The sequence below is a fragment of the Rhinolophus ferrumequinum genome, chromosome 18 (assembly GCF_004115265.2).
Source record: "Rhinolophus ferrumequinum isolate MPI-CBG mRhiFer1 chromosome 18, mRhiFer1_v1.p, whole genome shotgun sequence".
Taxonomy (NCBI): Eukaryota; Metazoa; Chordata; class Mammalia; order Chiroptera; family Rhinolophidae; genus Rhinolophus; species Rhinolophus ferrumequinum.
Window position 1 is genome coordinate 58,290,670 of NC_046301.1, and position 16,389 is coordinate 58,307,058.

The following is a 16,389-nucleotide window of genomic DNA, read 5'->3' on the forward strand; positions in this document are numbered from 1 at the left end:
AAATCCAGATTTCTGTGTGTAAACATTGCCAATTTTTCAACGAAGGTGATGGGTTCAAAGTTTTGTTTTAAAAAAATTCTGCCTGGGCTAAACATTTGGGCTGCATGCTGTCCATTTGAAACCTACGACTTTTTTTAGCAGGTTCTGATGCTTGAAAAGGATTATGGCTCTGCCATGGGGTCCCCTCTGGGACACTGGAGACACCCCCGCCCTGCCCTGAGGACACCCGCAGCAGTGGAAAAAGTCCCCACAGGGACCCTCTGTCTCCATTCTGGAATCTACTCTGGGGCTCACACAGTGGTTCCAAACACTGCTGGCTGGAGGTGGTCCCTGTCCCCCTTCTCCCCAGTGCTGTTGGCAAGGGGTGAACTGGGCCCGCCAGCGAGTGGGTGGCCAGGGTCACTGGCTGGCAGGGGCCCCAGGCGCTCGGCCTCAGCCAGGGCAGCCAGCAGTCCAGCCAGGGGTGACCGGCGGCGGCAGATGTCCTGCAGCAACTCGGCCCGGGGCTGCAGCTGCCCGATGAGCTTGTCCCTCTGGTGGACAGCAGCCTGCAGGCTGTGGACAGTGGCCTCAGAGGTCAGCAGCTGCTCCTGGAGAGCGGCAATCTCGCTGGCGGGGACGCAAGACATGGCAGTTACGGTACTGGAGGACCAGAGGTTCTCTCCCTACTCCCAACCTCTGAGGCTCCCCATCACCATCAGGATACAAGCCATGCTCCTAACCACTGCCTCAGGCCTCCCCGTGTTACTACCTGAACGCTTTTGTTCTCCCCAAACTCATACGTTGCATCCCTGCATCCGTGTGTGATATTTGAAGGTGGGGCCATAGGGAGGTAAGGTTAGATGAGGTCATGAGGTTGGGGTCCTCATGATAAGATTAGTGCCCTTACAAGAAGCGCTCTGCCCTGTGAGGACACAGTGATAAGGTGGCCATCTGCAAGTCAGGAGGAGTCCTCGCCAGCAACTGAATCTGCCAGTACCTTGATCATGGACTTACCCGCCTCCAGAACGGTGAGACATAAATGTCTGTTGTTTAAGCCACCCAGCCTGTGATATTTTGTTATGGCAGCCTGAGCAGACTCATCGCTCCCCCTAGCTCGTCCTGCAGTTCCTCTTCCCCTTCTTTTCCTATTTGTTGTTCAGCTTAGATGGCTTCTCCAGGAGGCCTTCCCTCTGGGTCCCCTCAGAATCCTGTGTACACCTCCATTACAACCTTCATCACCCCATGTTGTAACTGCATAGTGATTGTCTGCCTAAGGGCAGGGTTGCGTAGGTCTTACGGATGTGCCCTAGTACCCAACACAGTGCCTGGAACATAGTAGGTGGTCAGTAAAGATAAATGAATGAATCCAGCCAGCTCGGAATTGTTTCCCACCTGGGCCCTACCACCTCCTTGGGCACTTGTCTCATCCCTTGCAACTCTCAGCTGCTAGAGGGACTTTTCAAAATTGCTGATAGATCTCATCCTCTGCACAACCACCTGACATGGCTCCCAATATGTACACCAGGAAGTCGGTGGTCCTTGCACCACTCAGTACCAGCTGATTTTAACTTTTAAGTTAAAAATCCACACTTGTGTGACATCTCTTAATTTTACATGTTGATGACTAATTCAAGTTTTTTGGTGTTTGTTTTTTCAATCTCTCCAGTAATCCAGCCCCCATGTGAATGCACTCCGTTCCCCCTGCTGATGTTCCCTTTCCAATCTCCGCTCCGCCTTCGCCCACCTCCGAGAAGTCGACCGTGTGGGCCCCGGGCCTCACCGATCCTTGGTGCGGCCCAACTCGTCCAGGGCGGCGCGCAGCTGCTGGTCGTGACGGGCCAGGCGTTCGGCCTGGGCGCGCACCGTACGCTCCGCCGCGTCCAACCGTGCCTCCAGTTCCGCGGCGCGCCGATGCACTGCCGCCAGATGTGCGTTCGCCTCGCGGATCTGCAGGGGTGGCGGGGCGGACATGGCCCCTGCGGCGGTCCAGGCCCGGCCACGCCCCCGAGCGGCCCGGAACCAGCCCCGGCCCCACCCCCGAAACGAACCACGCCCCCAAAGGCCCTCTGAGGACCTCGGCGCGGCCCTCCACAAACCCAAACACCCTGACTGGTTCCGGCACCTCGAAACTCCGCCTCTGAGCCGGGCCTTGTCCTCTGGTGGCACACCTCGTTCAGGCTGTAGCAATAGGATTGGTCACTGTTTCTAGATAGGCCCTGCCCTTGCTCAGAAACTAACACCAGGATTGGTCTGGATCACACGACCGAACAACCTTGACCACACCTCCGGAATTTGCTGCGCCCACGTCCTTAAGCAATCGTACAGCTCCGGATTGGTCAAGGCCCCTTCGGGGGGTGTCTCTGGTTCTGGCCACGCCCCCAAGCGTAGCATGTACTTCATCCCACCCAGGGCTTGGACAAGCCGCAAATTGGGCTCAGGCCAGGTCCCTCTAAGATCCTAGCACTAGGATTGGTCCCTTTGCTGTTAAGCCCCGCCCCCGAGCCTGGCCACGCCCCAAAATAGTCGCACGCGGTTCTAACCAGTTTTGGGACTGGCCACAGCGCATGACCACGCCCCCACAGATTCTAGCGCTAAAAGTGGCCACACACCCCATTATGTCCCGCCTCATATTACATCTTGCTCCTGTCAAGTGCCGTCGCGTCCCGCCCGCGCCATAATCTGCACGGGGATAGGCCTACTACCCATTAGATTCCCGCCCCTAGATTAGGCCCTACCTCCGGGAGTCAAATCATTCCTTACCTAGGACCTTCTGAGCTGGAACTAGTGAGATCTGTCTTCTCTGATTCTGGTTGGCCTCTTTTCCCCTTCAGAAATCGGCTGGGGATGCACGCGCTCATCCTTTACGCCAGTCCCGAGATATCCGTGTGTGTGCACAGCCCGTGTTCATGTCCGTGGAGCTCAATAAAGTTGCACGCTTGTTGCCGGCCCGTCCGCAAGGGGCGCTGCGCGCGACCAAGAAATCTCGCGAGAGCTACAGGCCTCTGCCCTTGCGCGCAGGAAGCCGGCGGGGTGTTCCGTGCGGGTCTCGGGGTGGGCAGCCATGGCGCGGATGCTTCTTCACCGGTACTGGGACATCCCCGAGGGCACTGAGTGTCACCGCAAGGCGTACGCCAGCACCAGTATCGGTGGTGCCGTTGGTGAGCTCCGACCGGCTGGGCCCGGAGAGCAGAGGGTGCAGGGAGGTCATAAGGTCACTGGGGGATGTCCGAGGGTGTCCTGTTGGACTGAGAATCTCGCGGGGTGGTATATGGTTGTCGTCGGGTGTCTTTAGCGGCCCTGGAACGCTGGAGAGCTATTGTACGAGATAAACTTTGTGGGGTGTCGGATTAATTCAGAGGGTGCAGGTGGTCATAGGATCAGTGGGAGCTATCTGGGGGGGTCACATGGGGTCTGGGAATTTCGCGGGGTGGTACGGGGTGTCTGGGGCGGTCATGGGAAACTCTTGTATGAGAGATGTGGGGAGTGGGGCTGGCAGGTTGGAGGGCACCGGGAGGTTGTCAGAAGCGGTCCCTGGATGCTGGAGTTTGGGGGTTATTGTTGAAACGATCGCTAGGCTCTGGGGAAGACGTGGAGTGGGACAGGGCCATCATCGGGGTCAAAAGAGATGGGGGTTATGAGACTTTCTGGCCAGGTAACTTGAGTTTACTTGGGGATCATGGGTTATTGGAGTTTCTGAGGGGAATACAGAAGTTTGATAAAGTTCTGGAGTGGGATGAGGTCTCTTTGGGGTCCAGGAGAGTTGGGTGGTCAGGGACATCTGTAGTTTTTATCGGGGCCACGAGAGGAATCCTTGGGGTGCTGTGGAGATTGTAGGTGAAGTGAGTCAGGGGCTACTATAAGGATAGCCTTGGGGGTGTAAGGGAGACCCCAGAATCTTGTCCCTTCCAGTCTTCTTGAGAAGTAGACATGGTGTTTTTGGCCACTTGCATATCCAGCTCCTGAAACAGCCTGGCAGAAGTTGAATCTGCACTGGAAGGCATTTGCATTAGAGTAGATCTAATAATCCCTATTATCTACATATTTAGTAAGATCGCCGTTGTCGTTTCCATTTCTTAGAGGCGGAAGCAAGGTTTCTGAAGGCGGAAACTGAAGGGGTAGATGTATTAACTACCCCAGGGTCTTTTGAAGCGGGGCTGCAAATCCAGGTCTGCTGGTCTACTCCTGAGGGTTCCTGGGGCAAGGAATGTGCACACAGGGTCCTTATGGAGGGTCTTCAGGAGAAAGGGCTGAAGGAGGCGTCCCAGGGGATGGGTTATGCAGTCTGCTTGAGTGGCAGGTTGTTTGGACAGTTCAGGGTGTGTGGTGGCGTCTGTGAGAGCCGGGGAGGGCTGTGCAGTGTGAGGTTCGGTCACTGTAGTTATTCTGGTGGCTTCTTCTGGGGAGATGCTGACATTGGCGAATCACTGGAAGGTGGTGGTTGTGTCTCGGGGGGGGGGGAATTAAAGCAGGAGGGGGTTGCCTGAGTGGTGTGTGGGACCTTCAGGGAGAAGATTTGGAGAAGTGGATGCTTTAGAAGGACATTAACTTTTGAAGCTGAGAAGAACATGAACGTTGGTGTTGGTGTTTGTGAGTGGGAGTGTGCATGTGAGTTCCCAAATGCACGCTCCACAGATGTGGCCTGAAGTCTCAGGAAGCTCTTGGGGGAGACCAGGTATGTCTCAGGAGTGGGGTGCTACCGTGTGAGTGAGGAGCCGGGGTGGGGAGCAGCTTGCCGGAGGGTATTTGAGGGGGTATGGGTGGGACACTTTGACAGAGGTGCCATGTCAGGCAGTCGCTGGAAGACTCAGATTTGGGGGTGGTCACTGGCTTCTGTGAGCCCTCCAGGGTGCCCAGGGGTCTTGAGCGTGTCACTGTGTGTGTGTGTTGCTCACTTTGCCTGCCTGCATTTTCTCACTGGCCAGTGCTATTCAACATACAGGACTTGGTTTAAACCTGTACCTAGATCCTCCCTCACCTACCCCTCCTTCATTCCCTGCCTCCCCTCAGCCCTCACCCGAGACAATTAATTTAATGTTTGGCTTCCCTGAACTGGTGAGGCCCTGGAGGGCTGGGAGCCCTACTGCCAGAAGAGCCCAGCACCTTGTAGGCGCACCATAACTGTTTGGGAAGGAAGGGAGGGAGGCAGGGAAGAATCAGGGCACACGGTAACTTTGTGAGTGAATGAATTTGTGAATGAATGAATGAACACAGTAACTGGGTGAATGAATGAATAAGGGCACACAGTAACTGTTTGTAAATGAATGAATGAACAAATGTGCTGTGTCTGAAGGTCACTATGGGAGGCTGAGAGGGAGCCAGAAGCAGGCTGAGGGGTTGGGGAGGGGGCCTTTCGAGGGGGTGGTAGGAGGCTCTAGAGAGATCCGAGTTAGCAGAGATCCCGTGTGCTGGGGGTTGCAGCATCTGAGGAGTCAGGAGGGCTCCTGGAGGGGTCGGCTGTGGCAGGTCACCATACTGGATAATGGCTGGAAGAGAGTTGGGGGGGGCCATCTTGACCCTGGGGTAATCAGGGGGCTCCCAGATTATCCTCCCAGTTCAAGGACTTCTGAGGAGACGTAGATGGTGGGGGCACTCTGTGTCCCGCGTGGCCAGGACCACAGGCATACGGGGGGTTGGGTTGATAAGATGCCCCCCAGGTCTCACAGCATGACTAGGCTTGGGGGCCGTCACTGAATCTCGGCAGTGCTTCCCTATCAGGGGGATCTTAAGACCCTCGTTACTGGCCCAGCTTCGCAGATCAAGACTCACCAGGTCCCGGGTGGGGCTGGGAACCCCCTCTGATTAATTCTTTATAAGGGTGAAGGGAGTATGTGTGTGCCACAGTGCGGGGAAGCGGGGCGTGGGGGGTGTTTGCTGGGCTGGAACAGTCTGGCCCCACTTCCCCCTTCCAGCCTCCAGCCTCTCCGAGGTCGAGCGGAGAAACTAGAGTTTGTCCGTCGTGGGATTGGGAGAACTAAGACCTGGAGGGCCCTCAGACCAGTGCCTGTACATGGGAGTCCTGTTTTGTTGTTGTTTTAGTGGATACATTTGACATGTAGCATTGTATGAATTCAAGGTGTACTAAAGCCCGCTTTATATGTGGCCCTTTTTCCCTCCCTGGACCTCAGTTTACCCATCTGGGAAATGAGGTGGCAATCTTGGCCCTCCTCACAGTTACTGTGAAGATTAGCCCCACTGTCCAGTGTGAAAAGTGCCCCACGGCAGCTCCAGTGAGCTGAATCCACGCCCAGGCTACGGTGGGAGGCACCGCTCAGCCTGGAAGGTCCCATGAGTAGGTCCCGAGAAGCTGGAGACCTGGGGACTGGGGTGAAGCCCACTCCCTGGGGCCACAGTGAGGGGTGGAGCCTGGCCTTTGGGTCAGACCCGCTTGGCTTCCAGACTGCGGGGTGACCTCAGACAAGTCCCTCTGCCTCTCTGAGGCCCCCTCCCCTCCCGTGAAGCGACAGATGTAAGAGGACTGAGCTCCTGGGCCCTGAGGAGGGTGCGTGGGGCAATGGCTGTGCTTGCCACCTGGTCGATGGCATGGTAGATGGAATGGTCTGGCCCCGGGAGGTCCCTGCCGACCATAGGCCACGCAGGGGGTCTGTGGGGAGATGAGGGGTGTGTTGTCACCCTGAGCAGCGTCAGCAGGAGGATAGGGAGCCCCCTGTTGGGTGTTTCCGGTGCACCCTGGTCTGCCCACCCACTGAGGAGGGTCTGGCCGGGGCCTCACCCCAAACCCACACGGCCCAGCTCAGGGCTCGCTCAGGATGCTCCAGTATAGAACCTTGGTCCTCGCCACCCCCCTGGCACTCAGCTCCAGGCTCGGCCCCTCATGTGTAAAACAGTGGCAGGGGCAGGGGAGTCAGGCCCACGGCAGAGATGGAAAAGCTGACTGCCATGGTGGGCCGAGCAGGCGTGGATGGTCACCCAGCCAACCAGGTGTGAGGGATGGGCCAGGCCAGAGCTGCCATCGGGGAGAGAGCCCGGGATGGCGACGAAGAGGTGTTGGCATCCCTGGGAGCCAACCCTCTGCCAAGGATGATTAGGCCAGGGAGCCCCGGGCCCCACAGGAGAATGGAGCCTTTGATGGGAGCGGGGCCTAGGTGCCAGTGCCTCTGGGGCACAGCTGTGGTGGCCTGTGCTCAGCTGGGGAGCAGCCTGGCCAACAAGGCTCCAGGCCCGTCCTCGTGGCTGCTGCATACCGGGCCAGGGCCCTGGAAGGTAACGGAGACAGGGCAGGCCTTCTGCAGGAGCTGTCATGGCCAGGCCTTAGGAGGGCGGCCTGGGGGCTGGAGGCAGGGTGAGAGCCCAGGCTTCGGAGCAGCAGACCCAGATTTGTATCCCAGCTGAGCTGCCTTGGGGACGAAGGGAGAGGGCGTTTATCAGGGCCGCTCCTCGGTGCGGAGGCCTACGTCTGAGCCACCCCTCTCGTCCCGCAGGCCTGATCGCCTCTGCCTACAGCGTTGCACTCAACCCCCCTGGTTCCTTCCTGGAAGGAGTGGCCAGGACAGGACGATACACATTTACCGCAGGTGAGTGAGCCTGGGGGTGTCTTGTTTCTCCTCAGGGTCCCTCCTGGCACTGGCCTGGCTGGTCATGCCCCTCCAGGCCCCTGACTCAGAGCCCACACCTCCCTGCCTGCCCCCACAGCTGCCATCGGCGCCGTATTTGGCATCACCTCCTGCGTCAGTGCCCAGGTCCGAGAGAAACCCGACGACCCCCTAAACTACTTCATCGGAGGCTGCGCTGGAGGCCTGACCCTGGGAGCACGAAGTGAGTGCGCCCCTACCCCGACCTCCGCTGACCTCTTCCCTCTCGGTTCCATCCCGGGCCCCGTGTGCAGGATGCTCGCTCCAGCAGAGGACGGGCAGTTGCCATGACAGCCCCCAGTGCTTTTGAACCTCAACCACCAGCTAGTTCAATAACAGTAAGAGGTGCTGCTGCTAAAGCACCTACTGCGCGCCCTCCTCACCAAGCCCTCCCCTCCTCCCGCTGCCCCTCGCTCACTCACTCCTCTAACATACCAGCACCGTCTTGCCTCAGGGCCTTTGCACATACTGTTCTTTCTGCGTGAATGTCCTTCCCCCAGATATCAGCACAGCTTCTTCTCTCACCAACCCCGCTATGTAGTATCTAGGACCCCCGCCGCCCTCACTCCATATTCATGCACTTTGTCAGAGAATTCGAGGTCACTGCCAGTTTCTGCCACCAGCCCATGAGCTCAGAAAAGGAAGTGCTGGTTGTTTTCACTGCTGTCCCTCTCCCAGCGCCCAGAGCCCTGGTTGACTGAACACAGGGCCCTGAAGGGGTGCTGCTCTCACCGTTCTCTCTTTACGGCTGCTCAGAAACGGGGCTGAGGTGGCCTGAGGTCACCTGGGCCCGAGCAGAGCATGCTCCCTGGTGGGAAGGGCCGTGCCGGGCCAGCCTGGCACAGGGAGCAGATGCCGCGCATCCAGCCTCAGGGCCAGTGGGAGGAGGGAGGGCGGCCACACGCAGATAACCCACCCTGGCCCAGAAGGCTGGAAGTGTCTGGAACGTGCCAGCCGGGCAGAGAGGGAGGGCTCCTTTGCTGTGAGATCTCGGGCGAGTGGGTGAGTTCTGGGTTTGACACACGCCCCTGAGCCTGTGACTGGAGTGAGCCCCGCACGCAGACCGCCACCCCGGTGGCGGCTCTCAGGTGGTCAGGGACAGTCTGTGCTCCCTGGTTAACGGACCACGAGGCAGATATGGGGCCTGGTTCCTATGACCCGGGCACAGGCTGAGACACCAGTGTGTCCTTCCACCCCCAGACCCGACAGCCTAGATTACTGCTTCCCTCTGTGCCTCAGTTTCTACACACATCTTCAAAGTCAGAGGGTCCAATGACTTCATCCCTTGAGGGTGGGGCACCGTCTTGGGGTCAAACCCCAGTGCCCACAGTGGGCATGGACAAGCCCCACAGTGCTTAATGCCACCCTCCCCACCCCCGCAGCTCACAGTTACGGGATCGGAGCTGCTGCCTGCGCGTACATGGGCATGATGGCTGCCCTGGTGAAGATGGGCCAGCTGGAGGGTTGGAAGGTGTTCGCAGAACCCAAGGTGTGAGCCCCGCCGCCCCCCGCACCCTTGAGCAGGTGGAAATGCGCCTAAAAATAAATTCTGTGTATATTTTTGTGCACATCTTCCTTTCCTCCTCCTCTGCTCTTGGGGGTGACAGTGACCTGGTGACAGGCCAGTGCCAGTGAAGGCGGCTCGGTGGTTTGGGGAGGGAGCTGGAGATAAAGCATCTGGGTTGGTTCCCCTCCTGAGCCAGAGGCACCAGTGGGACCTTGAAGCAGGGAGTGTGTTGGGCACAGAGCTCGCCAGTGGCCAGCCAGCAAGTGGGAGCCCTTCCTGCCACCCCACTGCAGATCACCGGCCATCCCCTATCTGGGCCTCCCCCCAAAGCCAACAGCTTGTGGAAAATACACCCAGAGTCCATGCAAAGCCTGACTCCAAATTCCTGGCCATTGGAGCAGAGAGCCCGAAATGGCCTGGCCCCGGAGCCTTGTCCCAGTCCGACAGGTAGGTGACGGGCCTCCAGGAGCCTGCGGGGCAAGGCCATAGCAGCACCAAGAGGAGAGCTTCACCCGCCGCCGCCTGTCAGGCCCAGTGATTTAGGCAGCCCCGGAATGCTGGCCGCCCGGCCCCCAGGCTTTCTGCAGAACTGGCTCAGTGCTTCCTGGCAGCTGAAGAGGAAGGCCGGCTTGCTCCAACATGCCATGATGGGCCATAAATTAGGGCTCTGCAGGCCCCACCCTGGGGAGCAGGGCTGTGCCCTGGCGGGGTCTGGGCTCTGCAGGTGGCCCTGGGGCTGCAAGAGCAGGATACGGCCCCTCCTTACCTGTGTTCAGCCAGTCCCTTCCCTTTTCTCGAGCTTAGCCTGCCCTGGGGCCTAGACATGGTTGAAAGCCAAACTTGGAGCCTTGCTTTCTTTCCTCTTCGGTCCACCCCAGGTAATAATTCAGCCGGGTGTTGAGCCGCTAAAATTAAACCTGTGCAGAGCGCAGAGCCCAGACCCTGCTGCTGTCGCCTGGCTGGCCTGCCACTGCTGGGTTTTTTTATTGCCCCTGTAGGCTACTCCAGGTCTATTCCGCCCTGCCCCCCTCAACTCCCTGTAGCCTCCCCACCCACCAAGCCAACGTGGGACCCCTGCCCAGAACACCCTCCCTGGCGTCGCATGGGGTCAGGGCCCCTGATCCTGGATTTGGGGTTCCCTGAGAAAGGATGGAGAGCACCCCACCCACCCATTCCCGTGCCTGTGGGCTAGGAAGGGGCCCTGTGGGTGTGGGCTCCCAGGCTTCGTTCCAGCCCCAGCACTAGGTTCTCTCCGGGCTCTGTCCTCGGTTTCCTCACCTGGCAAGTGAGGGTAACAGGGTCCCTCAGATGTTCGGTGAAGAGGGCAAACAAGTGCACCCCTGGGGGTGGGGGTAGCACCCTCCCCCCACCCTGGGGGAACCAAGGCCCTCTGCTCCCACACCAGCCTGGTCTGTCCCTGCAGCAGCCGGCAGGGGGCAGAGCCCACCACGCTCAGCAGATTGGCCGGCTGGCCCTGTGGTGTCCGCAGAGGAGCCACATTTCATCCCTGGCTCCCTGACCAGACCACTGCCTGTTTCCTCCTTCCTCTCCCGTGCACCCTGCCCGCGGCAGCAGGGGTGACAAATTCTAAGAGTAGGTAACGGACCTGTAGGGCCTGTGATCGCCGGAACATTCCATTCCGAGGGCTGGGGCAGGGAGGGAGCCGTCTGAGGACCTGCACCGGGTCACTTCTCAGTCCCCCAGCGCAGCCGCTTCCAGAGCCAGACCTCGCCCTCCTGCAAACCCTCCCTCAGCCTCCCACTACCCCTCCATAAAGCGAGAGGGAAGGTTCACAGCTCCTTCTCCCCCAGCCTCAGTTTCCCCTCTTGCTGGCTCAGGCGAGGGTCTGCGCTCACTGCCCACCCAACCCTCTCCGGGCTGGCCGCCAGTGTTGCAGCAGACCTGCCAGGCCCCCCAGAATGGGGCAGGAGGGAGCAGCTGCCTCCTGGGCTCCAGGGAGCCCCAAAACCCAGGCCCCCTTTCCCATAAACATTTACTAGGCTGTGAGGCTTACGTCATCCCCACCCCACATGCAGGACCCTGTCCAGAGTGTTGTGTCCCCCCACCCTGTTGCCTGTAACCCCACCTCCTGCCCCAGCAGCCCCCACATGGGGCAGTGGAGGACCTTTTCAGAGCTTCCCCCACCCCCAGGTGAGGATGAAGAGGTCTTTCCAGATGTGCGTGAGGGGGAATGGCACGAGCAGAGGACCAGGCGAGCTCACAGGCCTGGTGTGGGAGAGAGGGCCTCCACTTCCTGCCCCAGCAGCCACTCACCTAGGACCCCAGTCCTGGAGACACACTTCCCAGTGTGGACAAGGCTCCCAGTGCTGTTCGGCCAGGGGGTCTCTGAGCTCTTTATGGGCCAAGAAAATGTGAGCAATTCAAGTAAGACACAAAGAGAAAAACCCTGGAGCCTTTCCCACCTGCCAGCTATTCATAGTCCTGTTTTACAGATTTGGACACTGAGGCCCAGAGAGGTGACTTCAGAGGGCCAGGATCACAGGGGGCATTTGGCATTGTTCTTTTGTTATTAGCTATTGTTGGGACACCACATGTAAATCGTCTCTGAAAGACTTTCCAAGTGGTCCGGTGATTGGAACAAAAGCAACCCAATGGGACAAAATCTCAAAAGCAAAATTATATCCCCCACAGATTCCTTTACAAAGTTATGTTGGATGTGGACTGGGGTGTCTGTTGATCCAGTGAGGATACAGGAGGCTGCCAAGAAGGCCCCTTGGGGTTGGGGTTTGCCCCTGCCACCGGGTCCAAGGGGCTGGTCCTTTGACAAGGTCTCACGTCCTTGTGAGCCCTTATGAGTAGTCTATCCCAGATCTGCCCACTTCTCACCCCCTCCATGGCTGTACCCGAGTCCAGCCCCTGTCATCACCCACCTGCACCAGCGTGCTCACCACCCCGGTCCTCAGCTGCCATCTTGCCCCCCACAATCTGTTCTCCCCTCAGTGGCCAGCAGGCGCCTGTGAACACGAGTCATTTCGGTTTCTCCTCTGCCCACAGCCCCCCAGGGCTCCCACCTCCCTCAGAATAAAATCCTGTCCTCCCTGATGCCCCCATGACCCTGCACCACCTGCCCCCCCGTCCCCTCCCTGCCCTCACCTCCTCCCTCTCGCCCCCTCACTCACTCTGCTCCAGCCATGCCACATGGGCCTGCTCACTGTTACTCCAACACGCCAGGCACGGTCCTGTCCCAGTAACTGCACAGGCTGTGGACTCTGCCTGGACTTCTCTGCCCCTAGATGTCCCCACAGCTCCCCGCACACACACCCGTCACCTCCTTCAGTTCTCAGCTCAAATGTCACCTCACTGAGGCCTCCCTGACGGCCCACTGACATGCCCTCCCCCTGAGCAGCAGTACCCCACACCCCCTCTATCCTCTTCCACTTGCCCATAGCACTAGCTTCCAAATCCCACATCACCCTCGCATGTATTGTTCAATGGAACGTGCGTCTCCTTGAAGGCTGGGCCATATCCTGGCTGTTAGAGCCTCAGGTCAGCACCCAGCCTAGGAACACAGTAGGGCTCCGTCAATATGTGGCCCAGCCCTGCTTCCTGGGTGCCAGCTCTGGGCAGGGTCCCCCTCACCATCCCATCCAATGATGGCTACAGGGAGGGGTCGGGAGAGAAACCATCCATACCCATGTCCTGAAGTCAAGGTTCGAAACTCACCGACACTAGTTTTACTGAGCACCTCCCTGGACCAGACATAGTCGGGCCTGGGGTCACATCAGATACCAAGATCCGCACCTTCCTGGAGCTCAAAGTCTGGTCTGGAGGGAGAAAGAGTAGAATAGTAATAAAAAAAAGGAAGGAAGGAAGGAAGGAAGGAAGGAAGGAAGGAGGAAGGAAGGAAGGAAGGAAGGAAGGAAGGAAGGAAGGAAGGAAGGAAGGAAGGAAGGAAGGAAGGAAGGAAGGAAGGAAGGAAGGAAGGAAGGAAGGAAGGAAGGAAGGAAGGAAGGAAGGAAGGAAGGAAGGAAGGAAGGAAGGGAGGGAAAGAAAGAGAAAGAAAGAAAAGAAAAGAAAGAGAGAGGGGGCAAACATGTAAACAGGCGAGAGTGTTTTACACAGCGCTGTGCTTGAGAGAGAAAACCAAGGTGACGTGAAAGACTCGGGTGAGGTGATGTGGCTCTCCTTAGCTGGGGGCGGTCAGGGAGAGGCCAGAAGAAGCCAGCCTCAGGGTACTGTGAAGGCAGGGTGTTCCAGGCAGCGAGAACACAGAGTATGGAGGCCTTGGGCCTGGAGCGAGCTGGCTGTACCCCCCATAACAGGTAGGAGGCCATGCGGTGGTGGGGGGTGGACCACGGGGTGAGAGGAGAGGCCAACTCGGGCATCTTGCCCAGGTGGACACAGCAAATCAGGGCAGGATTTGCTGCTGTGGGGACCACCGGCTGCCAGATACCACAAAATCCATCCTGCTTCCACCGTAGTGGGCACTTCTGGGCGAAACATTTCCCTGTCCTGGCAAAGATCCCCTGGAGCGGTGCCAGCCCACCTGGGCACCCTCAGAAGGGCTGCTCCAGGAGGGAACCAGGGCCAGAATGCCTTGGGGGCACCATACCACCAAGCTATCCTAGAGGAGAGGGTCTCCATCCTAGAGGGGAGGGTGGGGCGTCTGAGGAAAGGAGCACTGATGGGTCTTCTGGCTGGATTCGGGTGGGGGCCCCAGTCCACCCTCTCACCTGACCCTCAAAGCCCAAAGTGGGGGTGGGGAATGTTTGTTGTCACTTCAGGGGTCTGGAAGTGTGGGGGTTGTAGCTTTGCCCCCCCCACCCGCCCTGTGTGACTTGACATTCAGAGCTCAGAACCCAGAGAAGTCCTCCGTCCCTTGGATGCAGGTCATCTCGGGTATCCCCAGCCAGAGAGGACTTTGCCTGTGGAGAAACTGAGGCACAGAACAGGCCCCCCCCACACACACACACACACACACCCGCACCCAACCCCCGCCAAGCTCTCCTCCAGCCACCCTCCCTCCCTTCCCTCAGGTCTCCTTGGGTTTGGGCGTGGAGCAAAGCCTGGCTCCGCCCCCAGCCCCATATTGGCGCTTACAGGTCCCTCCTCCCAGCCCGCCAAGCCTCCCGGTGGCTTCCCGGAATACTGGGTGGTCGGCGGAGCAGTGAGGGGCTCAGTCAGGCCTGGCCCCAGCCCAGGCCACGTCTCACCTCCAGGGGGCCCCGCTGGGCTCTGAACATTCGCTGAACCAGAGCAAGGAAGGTGTGAGTGAGCCAGGGAGGGCTTTCAGCCCAAACAGAGGGACTGAGGCAGACCTATGGCCCGGCCTAAACTCTCTTCTCCTTTTTTTAAAACCTGTCCAGATGTTTCACTTTTGCCCATTGTTTTTTGCACAGCCGTCTTTCTAAAATATACTGTACAGTTGATTTTTTTCAATAGGTAAAACAGACTCAGGCCACAGAATTTAAAATATACCAGAGGGTATTCAGAAGAAATCTCGGCCACCGGCCCTCCCTAGCCACCCCCATCCTGCTGCCCTCCCCAGAGGCCACCAGCCAGGTTTCTAGTTTCTTCTTCCAGCAATGTTCCATGCAGAAACAAACATGTCTGTATATTTTCTTTTTCCGCTACAGAAACATATCACACTGTCTCTGCTGGTTGTTTGCAAACCATAGTCTGGTTCTCTCATAAGAATACATCTCGCATCTCTTCCTGTAAAGAACTTTCTCTTGCTTTTTAACAGCTGCATAATATTCTATCCTGCGATGGGATTGTCCCACATCAAAACACCTTTCCTTATTCCCATATTTTTACTATTATAAATAGTGCATCAAATTGTCATTTCGCATATGGGTGAGCATACCCACAAACTTCCTGAAAAAAATTTTTAATTAGTAAAGTATTTTTTAGAGCAGTTTCAGATTTATAGAAAAATTGAGCAGGACATGTAGAGTTCCCATATACCACCTTGCCCCCCACAGGTACGCATATAGTTTCCCCAGTTACTGCATCGGGAGCTTACGTTTATGGCTACATTTATTACAATCGATAAACTGATATTGATGATTGTTATAAACTGAAGTCTGCAGTTGACATTGGGGGTCACTCTTGGTGTCGTACCTTCCATGGGTTTCGACAAACGTATAATGACACGTATCCAGTGTCGTACAGAGCAGTTTCACTGCCCTAAAAACCCTGTGCCCCACCTGTTCATCCCCCCTCCCTCTGGAAAACACTGACAATCACTGATCCTTTCGCCGTCTCCATAGTTACCTTTTCCAGAATGTCATACAGTTGGAGTCACACAGTTTGGAGACTTTTCAGATCAGCTTCTTTTACTTAATATTCATTTAAGATTCTTCCATGTCTTTCACGGCTGGAGAGCTCATTTCTTTTTAGCACCAAATAATATTCCATTGTCTGGATGCCCCACAGTGTGTTTTTCCATCACCTGCTGAAAGACACCTGGGTTGCTTCCAGGTTTTGGCAATTATGAGTAAAGCTGCCATCAACATTTATGTGCAGGTGTTTGTGTGGACTTAAGTTTTCATCTCCTTTGAATAAATACCAAGGTGCATGGTTGCTGGTAAGAGTATGCTTAGTTTTGTAAGAAACCGCCAGACTGTCTCCCAAAGTGGCTGCACCATTTTGCATTCCCACCAGCCATGAGTGACAGTTCCTGTGGCCCCACATCCTTGCCAGCTTTTGGGGTTGTCGTTGTTCCAGATATTGGCCATTCCACTAAATGTGTAGCCGTAGCTGTCGTGTGGGAGACCCTGCTCGCTGCGCCGTTTGTCGAGCGAGGCGGCCTGCGGGGTCTCTAGTCCCGCTCCCCACATAAGAACACAGGATATGGTGAGGCCAAAAAGGAACACCCACGGAGCAATAAATAGGGGAGTCATACCACTATAGTCTCACTGGAGGTACTATAGTCTCACTCGAGGCTGGATCCACACAACCTGCAGCCTGCTGTCTGCTTCTCTGCCTGCCAACCAACCGACTGACCAACCAATGCAGCCATGGCAGTTATATCAGTGGCTAATTGGCTAACTGGTTACAGCTAACCGCTAACTAGCCACAGCTGACGGCCATCCACCACCTGAGCCAGCACCCCTCGACGTGAGGCCAAGGGCCTGGAAACTGCCCTCTGGCACTCTGTTCCCACAGTAGCTCACTGTGGTTTTAATTGCTTAAATGTTTCAATATTTGTTGAGCCTCTCTCCAGGGAGCCAAGCATGGTTCCAACACCTTTCATGCAACGTGATTTCTTGGTAATTTAGGCTAGGAAGGAGGTGCTAGTATCCCATTTTACAGATGGGGAAACAAGGTTCAGAGAGGGATAGCTAC

The 16,389-nt window shown here is 57.1% G+C and overlaps 2 protein-coding genes across 2 annotated transcripts; one reads left to right on the forward strand and one right to left on the reverse strand.

Annotated features, from left to right (window-relative positions):
- Positions 1 to 264: 264 nt before the first annotated feature.
- VMAC (vimentin type intermediate filament associated coiled-coil protein) lies at positions 265 to 2,082 on the reverse strand. Its single transcript, XM_033135257.1, has 2 exons — positions 1,763 to 2,082; positions 265 to 609 (listed from the first exon to the last, which is right to left on the reverse strand). The coding sequence occupies exons 1-2, from the start codon at positions 1,951 to 1,953 to the stop codon at positions 291 to 293; spliced, it is 510 nt and encodes a 169-aa protein (XP_032991148.1). The 5' UTR covers positions 1,954 to 2,082; the 3' UTR covers positions 265 to 290.
- Positions 2,083 to 2,951: 869 nt separating this feature from the next.
- Positions 2,952 to 9,136, forward strand: NDUFA11 (NADH:ubiquinone oxidoreductase subunit A11). Its single transcript, XM_033135258.1, has 4 exons — positions 2,952 to 3,140; positions 7,422 to 7,514; positions 7,633 to 7,755; positions 8,954 to 9,136. The coding sequence occupies exons 1-4, from the start codon at positions 3,044 to 3,046 to the stop codon at positions 9,064 to 9,066; spliced, it is 426 nt and encodes a 141-aa protein (XP_032991149.1). The 5' UTR covers positions 2,952 to 3,043; the 3' UTR covers positions 9,067 to 9,136.
- The last annotated feature ends 7,253 nt before the right edge of the window (positions 9,137 to 16,389 follow it).